At 40.8% G+C, this 24461-nt stretch overlaps 1 protein-coding gene across 1 annotated transcript in view; it reads left to right on the top strand.

Moving 5' to 3' along the window:
- GTF2F2 (general transcription factor IIF subunit 2) overlaps positions 1–7602 on the top strand; it is a 171777-nt gene extending 164175 nt beyond the window's left edge. The window contains exon 9 of the mRNA XM_075199735.1: positions 7121–7602. Coding sequence (XP_075055836.1) covers positions 7121–7240 — 120 coding nt within the window. The 3' untranslated portion in view covers positions 7241–7602. The remainder of the gene's footprint in view (positions 1–7120) is intronic.
- Positions 7603–24461: the final 16859 nt, after the last annotated feature.

The raw sequence follows: 24461 nt of genomic DNA, 5'->3' as shown, positions 1-24461 counted from the left end.
TTAATTTCTTTCTCCGATATATATTTAGCAGTTACTCCGTATCTGTGTGCAATACAGCTTGGTACAATAAAGGTGAAGCAGATGTGTGTCCCGTTAAAGTATTACCCATAATGCATTGTTTAGGGTGTTGTAGCTTCAGATGACTAAGTTATTGGCCCTCATGAAACTTTTACTAGATACATCTTTTCAACTTCAGCCATGTTTTTATAGCGGATCGAAATTATTTTAGTTGCTACTACTTGAAGCTTTGTCACCCTAGAGCAACAATGCCATAACAACATTTTTAGCCTGTGTCCTGCATGCAGGACACAAATGGTTATAATTGCTTTAAAAGCAGTCACTTTAAGTAATTCAAAACAGTTTACTATTTTTATTTTCAAATCCTCTTTGGTCAGTAAGGGGTAATCTGTCTGTTCGTAGTGTTTTGGCTCTTTATAATTAAAATCCACAATTTCAATCTGAACAATTTGTCCTTGTCCTTGTAATGTCGTTCAAGCTCTGTTTTGTGTAAATGGTATATTAAAAAACGAAGGGTGTGCTTAGTAGAATGACAAGCAGTCATATATATATATATATATATATATATATATATATATATATATATATATATATATATATATATATTATATTGATTTATTTTAAACAGATTCTGAACAATTTATTGTAAAGAATATGTATTTGTCTGGTTTTGACATTAGGTAAGCAATCTTGAAATATTTCCAGACATGTTTCCTGCTAAATGTACTGTAGTTTAGTGTAATTATAGTAGGAGAGGTGCATGAAATCTCTTTGTGATGCAGTTTGCAGCTTCCCAGAGTTGTCATATTAACTGTATATTTGCACAGGTTGTTTTTTTTATCACAGATACACTGCTTGTACTAAAGTATACGTGTCACCTACAGATATCGGCAGCCATTTTCAGGGCATAGGACCAAGGGTTAGATTTATCAAACCTTCTAAAAAAGAAAACATTTCGGTGTTGCCCATAGCAACCAATCCAATACTAGCTATCATATTCTATAATGTACTAGACTAACAATAGCTAGTATCTGGTTGCTATAGGCAACTATTCCACTTTTCCTTCTTAGCATGTTTGATACCTCTACTGACTAGTGTCCTTACAGAGGCATGAGGCACGAAGTACCTTTGGTAATATAGGTTTATGTTTTTCTTTTTGGAGGCAAATATTGACCCAAATATAATTTTACAAGCATAGCTCATATCTTATTTGTAACTCTTGTATCTTATTGATCAGATTTGTGATCTTCAGAAGGCAGAGCATAAGCAGCACTCTGTCTCGCTGAAACCAGTGAGTCTTGATTGCTGTCCATTTCTGTTTTAAAAGGGAATGAAGATGAAAATATAATTTTGAATATAATGTGTAAAAACTACATGTATAGTGGCTTTAAGAAGTATTTGCCCCATTTGGCATTTTTTAAAATTTAATTTTCTTAGATCATGGATCAATATTTATTCATGAATTTCCCCACTGATCAGCAAAAACTGCTCTGTAATGTCAAATAAAACAGTCACCTTTTAAGCTCTTTTCTTAATTAACTATAAATTAGAAAAATACAACACCTGGTTATATAAATTATTACACTTTGTTTTAATACTTGCGGGAAGCATATTTTAGTGCAGCTATTTTCAGTCATTCCATAGATTTACAATTGTGGTGTTGGCTGTGATGTGAGTGGGCCACTCCAGTCATTGATCTTTTAGTATTTAGGCCACTTCATTGTGCTTTGAGTTATCACCTGTCTGGAATATAAATCATCTTCCAATTCTTGGACTGCTGCAGGTTTGTCTCTGTTCTGCCCTCTTTTACAGTGATGAGCAGCAGTCATAGGGCCACATGTGGCCCTCCGAGCCTTCTCTTGCAGCCCATAGCCCCTCTTACCTTATTGTCAGATGTGTTTGTTATAGCTTGTAACACTTGTTTAAAATGCCTGCTATGTTCTTACAGGTAGGTGGCTCTTTCTTTGATTCAATGTATTGTTTATTACCTAGGTTAAGGATAATGTGTGACCCCTTTGAATGTTTAAAGGCCACCAATGTGGACCCTGGAGTTTATCCAGTTGCTTATCACTGATCAGTTAGGACAAAGTTTCCAGTTTCTGAAGCAGAGAAGTGCCCTATAGCATATGCTTTACCCTAAGGATTTTGTTCTTCACATGATGCTCAGTGTTGAGCTTGCACCAAACAATAGCCTGGCATGCAGGCCACAGAGTGCTATCTTGGTGTCATCAGACTATGTGAGTGTCTAACATGCTTCCGGGCAAATCTCTCTCTCAGATTTAAGTTGGTTTTTTTTCTTTCAAGAATAGTTTGTTTATCACCATAAAATACCCAGCCAGAATTGCCTATAGGCAGGATAGCTTGTTTTAAACAAAGTTGTTCCATGTTCTCTTTTTCTTTCTTTAAGATGGCTTAACAGTGATCCACTGAATAGTAAAAGTCTTTGATATTGTATATATCCTTCCCCTGGTTTGGTGTTTTTCAAAAATTGTTTCTGGGATTTGCTTTTAATGTTTTTTTGCTCTTCATGATGAAGCTCATTTGTAAATACACTTGGCAACTGTGGGACCTCTCAGACAGGTGTATTTAATTTGAAATAATTCAAAACTTTTATTGATTTGAGTTCACATGTGTAGATTTAATCTGATTGCACCATGGTTTCTTTAGGTGTTTCTTTGCAAAGGGAATGAATACTTGTGTAATCAGATATTGTTTGATGTGTATTTTGTAATGAATTTAGATTTGTTTTTATTTGACATTACAGAGTATTTTGTGTGTTTCAAAACCAAATCCATATTGATTCCATGTTGTATAAAATAAAATGGTGAAATACTTTTTATAACCACTGCTTTTAACACTGAACAAATAATTTCTGTTCACAGCATACTAAAAGCAGAATTTCCTTTAGTAGACTAGTGGTAGCCTTTGAATATTGAAGTCAGTTTTTTTTTAATGTTTTTTTTTTTTTTTTTTTTTTAAATAAAAATAATATTAACATCATGTCGTGTTTGCATGTATGTGTAATGTATGTGTGTGTGTGTGTGTGTGTTTTCTTTTAAGTGATCTTTCATTAGCATTGTTCTGTGTGTGTGATTACCATAGCAACAGGATTCAATTCTTCATGTAATTCCAGCATGTTCAGTACATTTTTCTCTGCTTTAATAGCCTTTACTTACAATAATATATTTACATATGGTAATTTTGTTGTTGTGATTGCATGTTATTTTAAATGGAAGCTACAATTTCATGTGACTAATAATACATATAATCTCCATTCTCGTGGTTTGAGTTGTCTTTTCTTGAGAAGCTGGATTGCCTGCACCAGTCTAGTTGTGACACTTTGTGTGTAATTAGATCATAAAGCTTGGGAATTTTTCCACTCCATTAAACCTTTGCATGTTGGTTCTCCTCTATGACTCTCATTTTCTAAAACTAGGAAAGGATATCAAAGGTTTAAACTACTGAGCTCCCGCTTTATAAGATGCAGGTAAAGAAGGTGACCTATATTGCAATTATTACATTTTAACGCATTTTTGGTGTAATAAGTGACTGTGGCATTGGGAAAAGGGAGCGCTGCATATTGGCCACAATCACCGATTTAGATCTACAATTTATTTGAGATCCTGTGAAATATAAGAGGTGTATTAGAACGCACCAAGGAGTCCCTTAAAGCATTTTAAAGCAATGAGGCAAAGAAGAATGTAAATAAAAAAAAGAATATCTGAGGTGGACTTGTAAATGCTTATTGTATACCTTCTTAACCTGGTTAGGTATATAATCAATTAGGCAGAGCCCTAACATTATGTGAGATGGGAAAGCGGATAATGACGGGTGTGTGTAGTGTATGATATAGGTTTGAAAGGGTCTTAGAGTATTACCTCACATAGCCTGCAGCAATAGACTCAGGAGTGCACAATGGAACATGGTACACAGAGTAATTCTGTCAATGCTCCCTCCTCTTCCCCCTGTCGTGCATATAATAATTAAGTTGATAATGTTTAATCTTCATTTTCAACTCCTACTTTGCCCTATTTTGATTAATCAGTGAAAGGTTGAAGTCCTATGCTAGAGAACAGCGAAACAAGTCTTTCTAATACTTAATGGAGTTTCATTAACTGTGGATGTTTGCTGCCATCTGCTGGGGTGTGAGCAAAGTTTTGTGTCAAGCTCACACTTTTTCGAACTTAAATTCTAATCTAAAATATTTTCATTACAACAAATGCATAGTGATCCCAAAAAGAAAGAACTGCTTAATTCAAGCATCCTCAACTACTGATAGAATGGCTAGAGAGCACAGAGGAAAAGATGGAAGAACATATTTAAATTAGCAGCAAGACCACTCAGCCAAGTGTTCCCAAATGACCCAGTGTGGACCCCATAAAAATGCACAGGGTAAAAAAATCTCTACCTGCTGTAAGAAAAAAACCTGTCGGTATGTGCGGTGGGCCCCATTCATAGGCAGATGTGAGAATGAAAGAACCCAGATTTTGTGGTTTGTTGGCAAGGTCCTTTATCAGAGGTTCAGACCACGTTTATAGAGATTTCTCCCTCACTATGTCACTGGCTTCAGGCTGCAGTTTTTCTGTGTAAGGAGGATCTCTAAAGATGTTAACTAGATTGTGCAGTCCCTGTTGCACCCCATCTCTCCCCACCCCCTCTCCCTTTTGCAACCCTCACTATTTTCTTATTGCAACCAATTATACCAGGAGGAGTAGGTGGGAATTTTTACTGGGTGGCCACATCTTGGAGGGTAATGCAAACTTGCAGGTGGAGTTATGTAGTGACTGTTGCAGCTGATTTGACAGAAATAAATTCAATCAGGTGCAGCTTTCACTACTTGACTCAAGTTTTAGCAAATGGAATTGCTCTGGCAGGTTAGTCCACTGCCATATAGGCCCCCGATTCCTCTGTAGAAAGCCAGTGGTTTGCAGTCTGAATTAACCCTCCACAGCACTCCATGGGGGGGAGGACTCCTGTAATTAGTGTTGTTCCTCAGTCTTAAGAGCAGAATATACATTGCTGTTTAGTAATGGAGACAAAGCTTGATATCTTTTCATAGCTTACTTTTGATAAAAGTGTGGGCCCTCTTCTCTGTGCCCCTATGTAAGTGATCATTCAAACGAAGATGTATAAAGTAATTCTACCTGCTCACTCTGTCTGAAACCTTCATTTTTCAAACCTTTAAGGGGATCACAGGTGATTTAGGCCAACTTTAAGAAAATAAAATGCTCAGCCTCCAGGATTGTCTGATGCTGTATTAACTCTCCCATCTGCTGGTGTGCTATTTCCACATTGAGAAATTACAACTTTTAGGGGTATATTTACTAAACTGCGGGTTTGAAAAATTGGAGATATTGCCTATAGCAACCAATCAGATTCTATCTGTCATTTTGTAGAATGTACTAAATGAATAACTAGAATCTGATTGGCTGCTATAGGCAACACCTCCACTCTTCCAAACCCGCAGTTTAGTAAATATACCCCTTAGACTTCAGATCTATCTGCGTGAAGTGCAAAGTTTTCTTGGAGGGAGGGGGGGGGGGGGAGGAGGCAGCAATGTTTTACATGGGGAAACTGTTCAGTCATTTTTTTCAGACCTTGGTGAATTTGGGACAGTCACATTGTGCTTCCGAATTTGTGGAACCACCATTTATTCTCTGGGAGGATGGATTGATTGAAGACTGGATAAATAATTTGATTAGAACACTATATTTGTGCTTCTCTGCTTCATCAAACATTGACCCAAAACAAAAAATTGTCCAAGCATTGGTCATGTAATTAACATGGAATAAACATGTTTATATATGAAGGTGTAGTGGTCAAATACATCTGACTCATATGACTATTTTACAAAATGTAGTAAATCTAGTATTTATAGGATCAGTCTTGGTGTTACTGCATATGCATTTGACCAACAACCTCCTTTCCCCACCTCAATCCTAAACCTCTACTTTGGCAGCCAAGCTGTAACCCTGCCACCACCCCCTGCCTTGGCCTAAGCTACCTTTTCCTCCTGTAGACTTAACCGTAACTTCTACCCTTCCAGATCTGAACCATAACATTCCCAAGTTCATCTTTGCTGAAAGGAGCATGATGACACTGGAGGGCCAGTGAGAGCAGTACTAAAGCGAAGGTATTTGGAAAAGCAGCAAGTACCAGCGGGGCAACAAGAGAATGATGATAGGACAGAAGCTGGGCACCAGTGGGTAAAGAGGTAGTGAAGAAACCATAGTGAGTAGCAGTGATAGCTGTAGCAGAAAACCAGCGACTAGGCGAGCAATAGTCTTTAATTGCTTCCAGAGAGCGGTTGTTACAAGTTTGTTCAAATTGCTCTTTTGATAAACTCTCTTTTGATATGTGTTTAATAATAAACACCAATAGCTGAAGGCAGCCTCCTGGAAGAGAGTAACACCAATAGCTGAAGGCAGCCTCCTGGAAGAGAGTAACACCAATAGCTGAAGGCAGCCTCCTGGAAGAGAGTAACACCAATAGCTGAAGGCAGCCTCCTGGAAGAGAGTAACACCAATAGCTGAAGGCAGCCTCCTGGAAGAGAGTAACACCAATAGCTGAAGGCAGCCTCCTGGAAGAGAGTAACACCAATAGCTGAAGGCAGCCTCCTGGAAGAGAGTAACACCAATAGCTGAAGGCAGCCTCCTGGAAGAGAGTAACACCAATAGCTGAAGGCAGCCTCCTGGAAGAGAGTAACACCAATAGCTGAAGGCAGCCTCCTGGAAGAGAGTAACACCAATAGCTGAAGGCAGCCTCCTGGAAGAGAGTATGCAGGATGTTTTGGGTTTTTTCTTTTTGTCTTTTTAAATATTTAAATCTTTAAACAATTCAGGTCATTCACAGCAGTGTGTCTTTGTTTAATACAGATTCCCTCCCTGTTGGTCCTCATTGACTGCTATTATTGTTTACACATTTGTGGGTTTTCCCTACTTGTATTAGATTTTCTTTTTCTTTGTCTGGAAAACTTTGAAAAGTAGAGGGTTTTCAAAATCTATGTATAAGTGTCATTATTACTAACCAAAGCGTTTGTTAACTGAATCAAAATATTCTGGTTCATTGAGTCATGTTCTTTATATGTTTATTCCTCATGCAGACATACCTAAAAGAAATACTGAGAGATATCGGCATTCACAATGTGAAAGGAACTCACAGGAACACGTGGGAGCTGAAGCCAGAATACAGACATTACCAAGGAGAAGACAAGAGTGACTAACAGTGTTGCTATATGGGAGAAATGGCCATTTAGCCGAGGAGATGAATCCACATCACAACCTATTTGTTTTTATTTTTGTAACCATGACCTGCAGCACAATGCAAAGAAAATAAAGTAAATGGGAGAACCTTTTGTTCATGGGCATTTGAATATGTTATTTGTATGTAGACATACACTCTGTGCACCTTGCAACAGAGAACAATTTTTATTACTGAAAGTGTCAAGTTATCTACATTTTATAATACTTCCACTCAGATGTGTTTAACTAAAATGTATAAATGGATGGACATATTTTCTAGAAATCTGCTTAGGTTAGGACATATTGCCTTCAGAAATAAAAGTGTTGTTTTATTTGGTAGAAAGGATTGTGTGTGTTTTTTGTTTGTTTTAATTTTCCTATCCTCTGTTTCTGCTATATAATAGCAGTCATGTGACATGCCTGATGGGGAGCTCTCCTGGTCATATGGTCAGTCGAAAATATACACCGTACTTTCCGCACAGCAGCCGCCTTAGTTATTTCAATTAGAGTACACTTGTCGTAACGCTAGGGGGGCCAGACATTTTAAGAATACATCCAGGCTCAGACTGACCCACAGTGGTCCTGAGAAATCCTTGATGGGCCCCACAACCTGTCACCCCCTCCATGGCTCACTGCCCACGGGGTAGGGGGTCCTGGTCTGGCTGACCCAGGCTATAGGTCGCTGACGCTGGTACTTTGGTCCTTTCTGGTTGTGGTCTCTTCCCAGGGACCAATCACCCAATTAAATGTCTTGCTGCTTTCAGCAGGGATAAACCCCCTGCTCAGGTTTGCTTAACTCTATATCTGTCAGCTTAGGGCAGAATACTTAGGCTGGTAGTGAGCATAACCAGTTAGGGTAGCAGACAAATCTGCTTTTGCTGCCTTCTGCCCGGCTAGCTGTTCCTCCTCTACCTTCTGCTCTTTTCCTCCAATTACCTCTGCTCGTTTTCTCCCCTTCCCTTTGCTCCTTTCCACATATACTACACTTTTCCTTTCTTAGACACAAAATACAAAATAAAATATGATGAGCAATGAAATTATTAGACACACACATCTTTGCTTGAATTGGCTTGACATTTGAGCTTCTGACCTCTCTCCCTTTGTCATGAAGGATTTGATCTACATGGCAATGCCATAAGACCATGAAAGGATTTTCCCTGACTGCCATTTGTCCTCTTGATAATCACATGTTAAAACTTCTTGACCAAAATCAAAATTTCTGTTCTGTTATTGATACATATTTTTTAATTGCTTTTTATGGCATTTGTTACATATATCTGGTTTCAGTCCCAGCAAGATCTCAGGTTTCTGCTGAGAAACATTATTGCTGGAGTTTGCCCTGTAGTAGCAAATTCAGCATTTCAATAAACAAAATAAGAGATTGTTGTTTTGGTGTTGTAGAGTAATTTGCTTGTGGCTCATGGCCTTGATAGTTTTGTTGAATGTTATGGTACTATCATTACTTTTCAGGAATCCTTCTGAAATGAACAAATGTCCATGATCACTACAGATTTCTTTAGGTAACCCATCTAGAGAATATAGTTCTCAAAACAGCAATAGTTATCTCATACGAGAGAGAATTCATCATGTGGACTTCATGCCAATCAGAATGTGGTTCACCACAATCAGAAACATGAGATCCAGGAATGGTCCTTCAGATTCAATATGAACTTTGCCATGGAGAGCAGAGCCATTCCCAAGGGTGTAATTGAGCTGGTGGGAGGTGTGTATTAAGTTTTTTTGACATCCTTCACAGTATTTAATTATTGATTCGATCTGCCCATTAGTTGCAGGCCACCATACATAACTTCTAGCTAAGGCCATCATTTTCACTGTGCAGAGATGACCTTGTACGAAGCTTGGTAGGCACTACTACTCTGGACCCACACATTAATGTTCCTTGACATACAGACAGAGGTGATATCATCTTGCTGAGAATCCTGGTACAATAAATTGCCATGTTTTGACCAACCTTTAACTGTAATATCATAGACTTTGGATAATTTCTGATTTCTTGCTTGATATCATCTTTGGATAGACTCATCAGCTTGTTGTATGAGGGGATTGTGAAAATCTGTCAACGTTACCATGAAGTTTAGTTTAAGAGCTCTAATTTAACACTTTAAATTTAATCTCATAAGTGTGAGTTCCCTAAAAATAAGGGACCATTTTTGTAATCTAACATTTGACATTGCAGGGACTCTCTTAAGAGGATTTAATATAGACACAAGAGGTTGGTGGTTTGTGAACAAAATGAACTTCTGTCCATAAAGATACTGGTAGCATTGTTTTACCCCCCATACTTAAGCGTCACAATCAATTTCTGCGTAATTATGTTCAGCCACTGATAGGGATCTCAATGCAAATGTGATGGATCGCACACTGCCATCCGGTAGAATATGTGATAATACTGCCCCTATTCCATTGGGTGAAGTATAACATGCCAACTTGATAAGTAGTTGATGGGTCAAAGTGTGTGAGGACCTTGTCCGATGTGGTCATTTTCTTTGTCTCTTGAAATGCTTTTTCACAATTTGTAGCCTATTTCCATGGTGATCCCTTCTGTAAGAGAGCATACAATGGGTGTAAAACCATTAATATGAGGTAGAAATTTGTGGTAATAATTCACTAGACCAAGATGAGATCTCAACTGGACCAAGGGTTGTGGTAGTGGTGCTTTTGTCTTCAGACTGTGTAGACCAGCGGCTCCCAGGGGTGCCGTGGCATTGTCCCAGGGGTGCAGCGGCCAGGGGACAACAAAAACAAAAAACAACTTACCAATCTGGTGGCGCCCGGGACCCAGCATCTTCCTCCCTCCTCGCTTTTCACTGAATGTCATCACGCCCGACATATTCAGTGAGAAGCAGCAGGAGAGAGGAGGATGCTGGGTCCCGGGTGCCGCCGCATTGGTAAGAAGATAGAAGAGAAGGTAGAAGAAAGAAGGCCAAGTATGGTAAGTAAAGAAACAGGGGAAGGTGAAAGGAAACAGCAATGGAGGGGCAAAAGAATGAAGGAGGGGGCAGAGTGAGGATGATGAGGGGCAGACTGTGTGGATGAAGGGGGTACAGTGTGATGATTTTTGTACATGTTGTTTTATTTTGTCTGATCTTATTCCTCTTAATCTTAGCTGTAAATTATTCTTTGTCAGAAATATAGTTTAAAAAAATATATAAAAATATTATTTTCCCTTGGATTTATGTATATTATTTTTGTAAACAACTTACTAAGTATTTCTGTCCTGACCTAAATACTTATTACGTTATTTTGAAAAATGGGACTGCTCGGTAATTATTTTGGAGGGGTGCCTTGAAACAATTATGGAGACTCTAAGGGTGCTGCAAACTGAAAAAGTTTGGGAACCACTGGTGTAGACTGTTCTTCTTAATTACATGTCCAAAGTACGAAATTTCCTCCTTAAAGAATTCACATTTCCTTTCCCTACTCCATGGCAGCCCTTACAATGGGTTAATACCCTGATCAGCTTAGTGTAGACAGGAAAAATTTGCCCCACCTGAACCATATATAAGGTAGCTCCTTCTCTTCCTCAGTGTCAGCATGTGGTATGACAGGGTAGTGCATTGTTTTGTTTGTTGTTTTGTTCTAGAGGGCTTACCTGAGGTTTTTGGCTTTCCTCATGAGGCTGGCTGTGTGTGCAGTTCATTGGGGCATGTGCCGAGACCGAACCGTTCCCTTCAGTGTGGGCTGTTTGGAAGTCAGAAGGTACTGCCTATGGCGTGCACACAAGGATGTAAGACGAGCCCACGTAGAGGATGCGCAGTATGCTGGACGGATTGCTGTGCAGCGCTGACTCCCGTTTATCATACCACCTGTCAGGAGTAAGACAGGTGGAAATTGTTACCCTGCTATGGACACACTTTGATGATGTCAGGGCAGACACCTTTCTTAAACAACTGACGCCAATTATATGAGGCTCATTGTTGGCTATAGGTGGATGTATGCTGCATCGACCTAGCAGCTATCTGGATACAGTGCACTATGGACCAGGAGCCCGCCCCCAAAAAGCTGAAGGACACCCCAAGGTAAGCCCTTAGAGTGGGTCTTTGTGTACTTTAGAATAGTTTACTTAGTGCCTTTTTTGTTCTATTGTTTACAGTACCTCTGTGGAGCTTGTGCAGGGAAAAAGAACATGTAAAGTAAAGAATCGGGTGTGTGTAGCTTGTGATGGTCGATTGCAGAAAGATTGCGTTTGAACCATTATGTGTGTTATGCACCCCTGAAACGATAGAAGAGCCTGGCCCCCCAGAACAATTCAAACAGTTCTTTTCATGGATTAAGGCGATGCAGGATTTTCAGGCCCCAGAGCAGGGGGCAAAGAGGGGCAGGACTTCAATATGAGAAGATATGGAGGACGTGAGGCCAGGGCCATCCTCTGAAACGATTCAGTTCCCTTCAGGACTGTGAGTCAGATAGTGAGGCTGAGGTGAAAGAGGATCCCAGAATGTTTAATTTGGATACCGTGAATGTTATACTCAGGCATATTAACAAATCACAGACAGTTCCGGTCAAACCACAGGATGCACTGTTTTCGGAAAATCTAGAGTCTATACCCATAAGGTGATAAAAGACTTCATCTCTAAGGAGTGGCAAAACTTAGACAATAGTCATCCTAACAAGGGGAGACTGAACCGCATGTACCCTTTTCAGGATGAAGATATGCTGAGATGGTGTTCGGTACCTAAGGTGGATTCAGCCATAGCCTGCTTCTCCTCAAGGACCACTCTCCCTTGAGATGATGGGGGACAATTGAAAGATGCCATGGATAGGAGAATGGAGACTTCCTTCAGGAAATTACACATCTCCTCGGGCATAACTCTAAAGTCTGGGATAGCCATGACTTCAGTAGCTAGAGCCCTTAGGTTGTGGGCCAGCACATTGCATACAGATATCAAAGATAGAATAAATAGATTGTGCCTTCTAAAGTCCTTAGAGGTTATGCAGAAAAGCATTGATTTCTTGTGTGAAGCCTCGTTTGATACGAATGTGTTCTCTTCCAAGACCATGGCCTCGGCAGTTGTAGCAAGAAGGGCACTTTGGTTACGTCCATGGGCGGCAGATCACCAATCCAAAAGCTGTCTGACAACGCTTCCATATGAAGGTAACTTCTTGTTTGGGGAGAACTGGATAATCTGATGCAGAAGCTAGCAAGTGGTAGTGCTAATCGTCTACCACAAGACAGAAAGGGGAGACGTTTCCTCACTTATTCTCCAAGGGAACAGTTTAAAGAAGCCCGTGCCTATAGGCCTGGGAGACAGTATTCCAGACACCAAGATAATATGGCAAGACAGTCCTTTCAGCCTTTTAAATCAAAAAGGGGGAAACAAGGACAGCAAAGGACCCAATGTCTATCTGCAGATCCAGTCTCCACTAACTCCAGTGGGCATCAGGATATCACGCTTTGCAGAAATTTGGAATCAGACCACACAAGACAAATGGGTCCAGGACAATAGTCACCAGGGGATATGCCATAGAATTTCATACATGGCCAAAGGGAAACAGATTTGTCCAGTCAAGAAGTCCCACGTCCTTCTTAGAACAGCAAGCATTGGAGGAAAGCCTATAAGGCCTGGTGAAAACAAAAGCTATTGTGGCGGTGCCGACAAATCAGGAAAGCATGAGGTTCTATTCCAAACTGTTCCTCCTCCAGAAACTATCATGTGCCTTCAGAACGGTACTAGATTTACGAGCTCTTAATTGCTATGTGCAAGCAAAACACTTTCGGATGGAGTCTATCAACTCAATCCTTAAGGCAGTAGAAACAGGAGATTTTCTGACGGTGATAGACTTAACGGATGTATATTTTCATATCACGATCCATCACCATCAATTCCTGAGGTTCTGCATTCAAGGACGCCACTTCCAATTTACTTGTCTTCCATTTGGCCTTTCCACGTCTCCAAGAACATTTACCAAAGTCCTTATAGTTCTCATAGCGGCACTCAGGGAGAGAGGAGTAGCTTTGTGGCCGTATCTGGATGATATTCTGATTTCTGCAAAGTCAGAAGAAGCGGCCTTTGAGGTTACATCCCAAGTAATCCGGTTTCTGCAACGGCACGGTTGGTTAATCAATGTATCAAGGACAAGGTCTGTCTCTATCAAGAAAGATTGGACAAAATCCAGTCGCTGGCACATCAAGATTCAATATAGAGTTTCAGCACGAACCTGTCTTCGCCTCCTAGGAATGTTTTCCTCAACGATAGGAATGTTTCCATGGGCAAGATGGCATATGAGAGATCTTCAATCAAACCTCTTTGTAGAATGGGATCGTATAGTGGGGTCTCTAGATTTCAAAATCAATATCTCAAGGTCGGCAAGACAGTCCCTGGATTGGTGGCAGCTCCAAGGCTTGAGAAAGCAAGGTGTGGATCTCTCGATACCAGTCTGGTGTGTTCTTAACACAGACACCAGTTCGGTAGGTTAAGGTGCTCACATGCAGGCGATCGTCACGCAGAGATGAAGAGAGACTTCTGCAGGAGAACATCTTGGAGATGAAAGCAGTCTGGCGTGCAGTCCAGTACTTCCAGTCCTATCTACGAGCCAAACATCTGGGAGTATTCTCCGACAACAGGACTGTAGTAGCCTTTACAAATAGGCAGGGTGGTACCAAGAGCAGAGCCATGCTGGCTGAAATAACCACACTAATGGCATGGGCAGAGATTAATCTTAAATCTCTCTCAGCCCTTCATGTGGCATGCAAAGACAACATGGTGGCGGACTATTTAAGCAGACACCAAGTCCATCCAGGAGAGTGGGAGTTGCACGAAGAGGTCTTTCAGCTCATATGACACAGGTTTGGGATGCCAGAAATAGACCTGATTGCCTCAGGGAGCAATACCAAGGTACCCCTCTTCTACTCCCGTCACAGAGACAACAGGGCCCTAGGGATAGATGCCCTGTCAATGCAGTGGAACTTCAAGCTGGGGTACGTGTTTCCTCCCTTTCCAGTCATCCCTCAGGTACTCAGAAAAATAAGGAAGGAAAAGGTGGAGGTGATAGCAGTCCTCCCGGTGTGGCCGCGTCGCCCTTGGTTCGTGGTAGCACGGAGGATGCTGCTGGAACATCCATGGCCGTTGCCGGTCAGACCAGATCTCATGCATCAGGGTCCGGTTCTACATCCAAATTCGGACTCCCTTGGCTTGATGACGTGGAGACTGAGCGGCGACTATTGAAATCAAAAGGTGTTTCAGATGAGGTAATAGACCTTCTAATTCAGGCAAGGAAAAATAATTCCTCTAATTTATTACAGAATTTGGAGAAAATTCATTTGTTGGGCGGGGAACATGGCGAAGGATCCCATGTCCGCCAGTGTTCCAGATGTTAGTTTCTTAAGATGGTTTTGTTAAAGGACTAGCACCATCTACATTAAAGGTGCAAATATCTGCTCTTAACATCCTTCTTGATACCAAGCTGTCATCTCAGGATATCGTTTTCCAATTCTTTCAGGCACTGAAGAGGTTACGACCACGAGTGAAACCATTCTTAGCCTCTTGGGACCTTAATATTGTCCAGGGCACCATAACCACTGACCCCTTTGAACCATTGCAGGATATTTCTCTCAAATGGCTCACTCGGAAAGTCCTCTTTCTAGTGGCAATCGCTTCGGCTCGTCGGATAGGGGACATACATGCGTTATGGTGTGAAGAACCCTTCCTGAACATTTAGGAAGATAAAGTGATTTTGGGTACGAATACGGGCTATCTAACCAAGGTTGTCTCTTCCTTCCACATCATTCAAGAATTGGTAATACCGTCTCTCTACCCTCATCCCACTAATAATGAGGAGAGTCAACTCCATACTCTAGATGTGGTGAGAGCTATATCTACTTACATTATCAAGACGGAATATCTTAGGAAGACAAAGCAACTATTCGTACTTCCTGAAGGTCATCACAAAGGACATGCCCCATCCAAACCCACATTGGCGAAGTGGGTTAGAGAAGTGATTGCACAGGCCTAAAGGGGGAAAGGGTGTGAGGTACCTAAGATACTGAAGGCACATTCAACTAGGGCGGTAGCAACCTCCTGGGCACATAGAACCCATGCATCGGCAACCGACATCTGTAGGGCAGCCGGATGATCGTCGATGCACACTATTTCTAAGCATTATCTGCTTGACGTTTCAGCCTCTATGGAGACACAGTTTGGGAGTAAGATTCTCCAACAAACGGTGTAAATAAATTTTTTGTTTGACTGTTATTAAGGTGTTGGTTTTTATTGCCCTCCCGACTATTGTACTGCTTTGGTATATCCCATTGTAAGGGCTGCCATAGATTAGGGAAAGGAAAATTGAGAATTATACTCACCGTTAATTTCCTTTTCTTGAGATTCTCCATGGCAGCCCTATATTTTCTCACCCTTGTTCTAATAGTTATGTTATGGGACGGCTTGGGAAGTTACAAAAGACACTGAGGAAGAGGAGGAGCTACCTTATATAGGGTTCAGGTGGGGTGACTTTTTCCTGTCTACATTAAGCTGATCAGGGTATTAACCCATTGTAAGGACTGCCATTAAGTATCTCAAGGAAAGGAAATGAACGGTGAGTATAATTCTCAATTTTCTATTGGCTCTCCACTCATATTCATGTATTCTTGTGGGTAGATTTGTAAATGTTGTTTAAATGATCTTCATCAATGTTTCCTGTAATGATAAAATCATTGAGGTAGCAATGAGTACCAGGTATTAATTGTAACACTTGATCCATGACTCTTTTGGAACAGCTTCAGCTTCAGCAATTTGGCAAAGACAAGATGGTTCTATTGAAATAACCCCTTATGTGAGTTCTTCAACTTCCTTTTGTAAATACGCTTGTGCAAATCTATTTATTTTGTAAAGTAGTCTCCCAGCAACAGATGCAAAAATGTCCTCAAACTTTGGTAGTGGATATTGCACTGTGTGCTTGGCCTATGTGAATGCTTTCCGCTTTACTATTCCTTCAATACTGGACTGGGATGACCCACTCACTACATTCTACAGGTGACAAAATTCCCAAATCCTTTAGTTTCTTGAGCTCCGCCTCAAACCTTGATCAAATAGCGCATAGTACAGGTCGAGCTTTGTGAAGTTTCATATTAGCTTTTTTATTCTAATACAATGTTAGCTTTCATTCCTTTGAGAATCTCTTCTTTTTTTTTTTTACTATACCGTTTTCAACTTGAAATTTCTTAACCATTCACGGCCTAACAATGCTTGTCCACCATTGTGTAATATATTTAGATATGTTTGTTTGTTTTTCGCTCTGTCTTTGACATCAATTTTAATGTTTCCCTAGATGAGATACTTATTTTTTTTTCTTTTTCATTCTATGGGCTATATTTCGATGAACTTTGCAGTCATTTTCTTAAAACGGCAATATATATTGTAATACACTGAAACATGAAACCTGAATAGTACATCACACCAATTCAGTTATAGCAAATCCAGCGGGGAAGGAGGAGAAGGTAGGCAGGAGGGAGGGGAAGGAGACCTGACTGCTTGCGATTAGAATGCTAGGTTACAATTTAAGTGAGAGGATAGACAGTCCAAACCAAAGTGGAAATTCAAGGTTATAAGGGTATGATCGTTTGCGAGGTGGGTTGCTTATGTAGATGGAGTGGTTATTCTGGCTTGGCAAATGTCAGATTTTTTGGAATTCTAGCCAGTTCAACCATGTAGCTGTGAATTCAGAGGTTTGATCAGAAGTCGGGGAGGATGATGTCCTCCATAGACATATAGAAATCTATGTGTCCAAACCATTCAAACAGTGGGAGGAGGAGGAGACCTCCAGTGTACTGGAATCAATGATTTGGTCGCATTCTGAAGATGTTTAAGAAGTGATTTTTTTATGTCGATATGGGGATATTTGAGAGTGGGCAGCACGGTGGCTAAGTGGTTAGCACTTCTGCCTTACAGCACTGGGGTCATGAGTTCAATTCCCGACCATGGCCTTATCTGTGAGGAGTTTGTATGTTCTACCCGTGTTTGCGTTGGTTTCCTCCGGGTGCTCCGGTTTCCTCCCACACTCCAAAAACATACTAGTAGGTTAATTGACTGCTAACAAATTGTCCCTAGTGTGTGTGTGTTAGAGAATTTAGACTGTAAGCCCCAATGGGGCAGGGACTGATGTCAGTGAGTCCTCTGGACAGTGCTGCGGAATCAGTGGCGCTATATAAATAAATGGTGATGATGGTGATATAAGCCAGAAACGAGGGTCAGTTGTCACATCTGCCCCAGTTATGGTTTTGGAGAGGTGAACTATCTCATTACAGTATGCAGAAATCTGGGGGCATGTCTACAGTATGTGTATTTGGGAACCCACAGCAGAATTACATCTCCATCAGAGGAAGGATAAAACGGCAATTTTATTAAAGACAAAACCTGATGGGCTATTCATTAATTATAATCTACTATATAAATGCCTAGTGGCGTGTGTGAAAAAAAAAAAAGCTGCAGCGCCACCTGCTGGGCAGAGTTATACACTGACCTATATATTTCTTGAAGGAGAAGTGACAGTTGGGAGTGGTTGGTGGTTCCCGGGGGTGACAGTGGGGAGTTTTTAACACCTTAAGTAGCTTGATGAAGGATGTGGCGATGAAGATGAAGGATGAGGTGATGGAGAAAAATGATGAGGTGGTGACATGTGGACAAAACCACGTTAAAAAAGGGCGCTTGCGTCGGGAAGTAACGCTCTTCCCATGAGGAGGCCTGGGCTAGGCCCAAATGCATGACAAGAACCTTTTTAACACCTTAAGTACCCATATCCGCTAGGCAACGGAAGTAATCACAATACATGTGCATCGCCCACTAACTATACGAGTACACAAATAATGGTTATCATGGTAACAGAAGTGACACTATGGCGCTATGCACACCCTGTTGAATCCATTATGTAAGTTAGAACACTATTATAATAATACTGTTTTTTAATGTACATGTAAATACAAATATCAACTTTAAATTTCAGTGTACAAATAAGCTATCAAGTATTTGTGTGCTACATGAAAAAACAGGCAGTATTTAACTTATGTGCAAAACAGAACACTCATTTGCACCCCTTGCAATGTAACATGGTTTTGTCCAGGAGACTGAAATAAGGATCCTCTTCATTTAAGATCCTTTATGAATTAGGCCCTAAATCTTTCAAACGAGGAGCACCTATCATCCTTCCTGCCCTGGCAGCGAGTGGACTGGAATAAGAACACACACCCATTCCCCTGAGTATTTTAAAAGCATGGTCCAAAATGATTCACATAAGGGAATCAGCCTGGACTGTGGATGTAAAACTGTATGTAAAGTCCCATGGAAAAAGGGGTATAACATCTACTCCTTCAAGTGAGTGTTGTGTGTAGCCGCTCTTTTAAGCAAATAAACGTCACTACTCAATGATCCTGCTATGTTCTTGTGATCTACACATAAATGCTAATCTATCCCCTGGCTGTTTAGCCCAACGTCCAGACTCCATGCCCTGATTACAAGTATCCAATCAGGAGGATCCAGTCCGAGTAACTAGCAAAGAAGTGCTGCAGCAGCTATACACACAGCACATAGAAGAAAGCTGCTCTCAAATGCTGATGAACGCGGTGTTTGGTGGCAGACTATTATACAATTAAGTGTTTGGGTTTGTGTTTACCACCAGTAACCGGCCAAACCAATCTGTGCCACCCCCTCAGTTTACAAGAGTGACACATGAATGTATGTGCTCAAAATTATTGCTGGAGATTAACCAGATTGCAACCAATGTGTGTGAGCATCTTTTTTTTTTTTTTTTTTTTTAAATGATTGGTTTTACTTAATTGCTCTCCACAGGTAATAGATTAAGGAAAGAAGTGTAATATCAAAATTATGTCATTTTGTTGATGAACTATTTAAAGCTTCCATATATTTTAGAGACAAGTTTCCTGTTTTAATATTATGCTTGGGTAAAAGCTGTACATTATCAGGTTTTTTTCTCTGCATCTTTTTCAAGTGAAGTCCTTGTATTCATACACACAAAGGTGAGCTTGTACAGACAGAATAAATTGATGTGTATGGAGAGAGGAGTAAGGAGTAACCAAGCAGAGTACAATGAGGGCTGTATTAAAAATATAAAACCCTATTTCAGGACAGCATATAATATACTCTATATAGCAGTTTCTCAGTCAGTAGTTACTTTTGTTTAAATAGAAAAGTACTTGTGCTGAAATATGTCTAGAAAATACACTGGTCACATTCTGGCATCTAACCCCCCCCCCCCCCCCCCCCCTCCACATGTTGTGCGTCCAACATTCAGTATGTAAGTTTCTATTTATTGTCAAGTGCAGACTAGTGTTGTAAGCTAAATGTCCAGTATTAAGAAACATCATCCACTTCTCTTCCCAATAGAAAAAATGCCTATGTATTTTTTTTTCTGACCCGTTGAGGCATGGGCTCCACAAGACCTCTAAAGGTGTCTGGCACCAAGACATTAGTAGCAGATCCTTGCAATCCTCTAAGTTGTTTTTTTCAGCACATCCCAGAAATGCTCGAATTTGGAGACCAAGTCAACGCTTTGAACTCTTTGTCGTGTTCCTCAAAACATTTCTGAACAATTTTTGCAGTGTGTCAGGGTGCATTATCCTGCTGAATTCCTCCACTGCCATCCCAGAATACCGTTGCCATGAAGGGGTGGTACTTGGTCTGCAACAATGTTTAGGTAGGTGGTACGTGGCAAAGTAATATCCACATGAATGTCAGGACCCAAGGTTTGCCAGCATAACATTACCCAGAGCATCACACTGCCTCTGCCGGTTTGTTTCTTCCCATAGTGCATCCTGGTGCCATCTCTTCCCCAGGAATACATGATTCATCAGACCAGGTCACATTGCTCCATATCTGGCGCTCTCGTGCCCATTCTATGCGCTTTCAGCGGTGGATAGGAGTCGGCATGGGCACTCTGAATGGTCTGTGGCTCTGCAGTCCCATACTCGGCAAACTGAGATGCACTATGTATCATAGCCAGAATTAACTTTTTCAGCAATTTGTGCTACAGTGGCTCTTCTGTGAACTTGGACCTGACGGGTTAGCTTTCGCTCCTCACGCGCATCAATGAGCCTTGGGAGACCATGACCATGTCGCCGGTTCACCTTCCATGCGCTACTTTTGGTTGGTACTAACAACTGCGTACTGGAAGCCCCACAAGACCTGCTATTATTGGCACTATAGCAGGGGTCCCCCTGCCGTAATGACAAACCAACCCCAGGCTGTTCAGCACTGGACTGGATTCACTAGGGAGGTCGGCAAAAAAGACAGAACTCCAAGTCCCAGCCAGGCCAAGCTGCCCTAAAGAGTCTGGGCATGCTGAAGCTTGTAGAACTACAAGCACCAGCATACCCATGGCAGCCAGGTTATGCTGGCACTGGGAGAACCACAAGTGCCAACATGACCTGACACCCATGCTTTGCTGTGTCCTGTAGTTCCACAAACAAAAATGTTAAATAAGCCACAACACCCTACTAAAAACCAAAACATTTTAATAAAAATAATAAAACTCCAATAAAAACACAAAACACCCTCTTTAATACCACATCTATTTATTAAAAATAATAAAACCCTATATACTTACCAATCTGATGTCTTATTTTGTCAGCAGCTTTTAATCCAAAATGGCTTGTAACCCCTGTCCATAAATATTTGTAATTCCAGAGTCCATGAAAATGTCACAAAATATTTGTAATTCCAAAAGTCCATCCTTGAAAAAATCTTCTGATCTGCGGGTCACATAGACCCTCATTTTGCTTTACATGGATTACTTTGCCAGTATCTAATACAAGCAACCCATCGCGAATGAAATGAAGAGCCATAAGCTCTATTTATAGACAAAGGGCAATTCCCACGCTGTCATGGGAAGCCCCTTAGTCTATAAATAGTGCTTGCGACTGTTTATTTCATTTGCGACGGGTTGCTTCTATTAGATACAAGCAAAGTAATTGATGTAAAGCATGTTCCGGAACAAAGAAGACTTCAAGCCTATTGGAATTACAAAATGGGGGTCTATGTGACCCGAAGATCAGAATTTTTTTTCAAGCATGAACTTCTGTAATTACAAATATTTTGGGACATCTTCACTCTGGGACTCTTTGGAATTACAAATATGTATGGACAGATTGGTAAGTATATTGGGTTTTATTATTTTTAATAAATAGATGTGGTATTAAAGAGGGTGTTTTGTGTTTATTATTTGTATTAAAATGTTTTGGTTTTTACAAGGGGGTTGTGGCTTATTTAACATTTGTTTGTGGAACTACAGGTCGGCCTGGCTGGGTTGTTTGTAGTTCCACATACATGGGATGCATTTTTTTTTTTTTGCGGACCACATGCCCTAGGTGATACAGCCCAGCGCTGAACATCCTGGTGTTGGTTTGTCATTATGGCAGGGGAACCCACTGCTATAGTGCCAACCACTCAGGCTGGTTTGCCTAGAGCTGACTGCATGAAAATGGAGGGGTCCCCACACAAATTTTTTCCCCGATTTTCACACAGCCAGCAGTAGGCTGGCAGCACTAGGGTTAACTCTCCCTCCCCTCTCCCCCCCCCAATATAGTTTAGCCTAAAATTGCCAGTTTGTAATCATGTAGAACTTTCAATCCATCAGAAATGCATATTGGTTTGCAAATGGCGATTTTCATCTAAACACCGGTGAGTTTGCTAAACTCAGGCGACTTTGAAATCGGCACAAAGCACAAGAGATAAACAGCAATTTGGGAAATTATACTAAATTTGCTACTTAATACAAATAGTGACTTGGGCTCTTAAATCGCCAGTTGTCTGCTGTGATTTAAAGTCGCTGAAAAAATGGACCTTGATACATTTACCCCCAGGTCTCCTTTGGCTCTTATACTTCAGCCTTCACTCTGCTGGGAATGATTTCCACTAGATCTTGGACCATGGCTTACAGGGATTTTCACCTATTCAGGCTCAGGAGCATTAGTGATGTCAGGCGATAAGACATGGCTCCTAGTGTACATTCCAATTTATTTACACAGTGTTTGATGGAGTTGAGGTTAAGTCTCTGTACAGGCCAGTCAAATTCTTCCACACCAAACTGTGCAAACCATTTTTATATGGACTTCACTTTGTGCATGGGGGCATTGTCATGCTGAAACAAGAAAAAGGTTCCCCAAACTGTTGCCACAATGTTTGAAGCACATAATTCTCCAGAACATTATATGCTGTAGCATTAACATTTCACTGGAAGGGGTGTAAGCCATTATAACTCCTCTATGAAACATTTAGTCGACAGTACACATTCATTCCAGAGAATGGGTTTCCATTGCCCCAGAGTTCAATTGTGGTGTGCTTTACACATCTCCCGCCATTGCGCATGGCAGGAGATGTGTAAAGCACAATCACTGATTCTCCCAGTGAACAGTTCTTGTGCGAACATTGCTTCCAGTTTGGCACTGTGTAGTGAGTGTTACAACAGAGAACAGATGATTTTCACACTTAATCATGTGGCTGTCCCATTATGCAAGCTTATACAACCCAATGCTTCGCGTTTGAGCTTTGCTCTTAAACATTTACACTGCACAATAACAGCACTTACCATTGTCAATCTGACTTGAAGAGGTGGCATCCTATGATAGTGCCACATTATATTGCTGTTTGACTATGGAGCTGGGTTGGCTGTGTGCTGGATATTAAGACACCTGTGGGCAAACATACTAAATATAGGAGTGTCCCCATACTTGTGGCCATGTAGTGTATCAAAGAAATCACATTTCCATCTCTACAAACATCTTCCAACACAGCAACCACCACTCTCACAATCTAAAATGCATCCCCATTATTTATATTCTAGGTAGTTAGAACAGAACAGCCTTTATTTCACACCACTTTCTAACGGTTTACAAGATTCTCTGCAGCCACTGATAGAATATCACTGTTCCATCCACACTCCCCCATAAATCAGTCATACATGCTGTTGTACTTAGCTGCCTTATTGGGCTAGTGTGTACCGATATCTGTACCACGCAAAAGTCCATTTCCAGCCTTTTATACTGTAAGTGTACCATTAACCATGCACAATATTTTCCCTACACTCTGCCCAGTACATCAAATGTTGCCAAGTCCCACCCCTGCTTCAGAGAAAATTGTAGGCACATAAGGAAACCTTCTCATGTCAGTGTTCAGAAAACACCAAAGTCTACCCCTATCTGCAGTTAAAACTACACCATTATGGACTGCTTTCTTTTCACAACATAAACGCAATGGTAAAAGTTTTACAACTAGTGCACTGGATAGACTCCAACGTTAGAGTGAACTTGCCCAGGAAACATTTTAGTTGCAATAGTGACCAGTGAAGTTCTGGACAATCATTAAGTGCTAATTCACTTTAATGTTTCCAGGATTCATGCTCCTATAAATCAATATTTGCTAGTACACACTTTTAGATTAGCTGTTCAAAGCATCAAACATGGCTTGTTATGGCTCCCTTAACAATGACTTACAGGACAGCACATTCTTGTAATTCCAAGTTCCTGTTTCAAGGAATTAATGCAACATATTTTTTTTAAAAAAAAAAAACTTTGTTCTTGCAATATTCTTGGACCACATGGGCCAGGGTTTCTGGGGTGGTGTATATATGCACCAAAGCACAAGCAGCATTGATAATTCCTTACTGCAGGATTCACAAGCTAGTTAATACTTTTTTTTTTTTTTTTTTTTAAATATAATAAGTGAAACATGAGTGAGCAACAGTGGCAATGATGTACAGGATGATGTAGAAGTGTAGTAGCCATTTGCAACCCACCAATTGCTTATAAGCATACTACCAATTGTACCAGCTTAGTAACTCAACCAGTTACACCATGTCAAAGGCAGATTAGATGGGCAGGAAACAGGCTATCCGAGAGCTGCACTTTGTCTTAAATAACCTCTACAAAAGATGATCAGAATATGGTGCCTGTTAGGGATTTGTTTTTGTAGATAATCCACTTTGTGTGCAATAACTTAGCTGCTGTGGTAGAGTGTAGGTAGCAGGTAAATGTCAGCAACACCTTTCATGACCAGGTACTTAATGCAGACATAAGCCAGCAATACTATTTTCTTAGTAGACTTCTAGATTGTCCAGAGGAGAAAGTCAGCATCTTGGGTCAATGAAATGGAGAACTGCTGTAGTTTCTTTGAACATGCCTGCAGAAGACTCATTCCATACCAAAGAATGAGCAATTGGAGGAAACACAGAGGCTTTACC

The sequence above is a fragment of the Mixophyes fleayi genome, chromosome 2 (genome assembly GCF_038048845.1).
Source record: "Mixophyes fleayi isolate aMixFle1 chromosome 2, aMixFle1.hap1, whole genome shotgun sequence".
NCBI classification, from domain to species: Eukaryota; Metazoa; Chordata; class Amphibia; order Anura; family Limnodynastidae; genus Mixophyes; species Mixophyes fleayi.
Note: the sequence above shows the minus strand (reverse complement) of the source record. Positions and strands in the feature narration are given on the sequence as shown.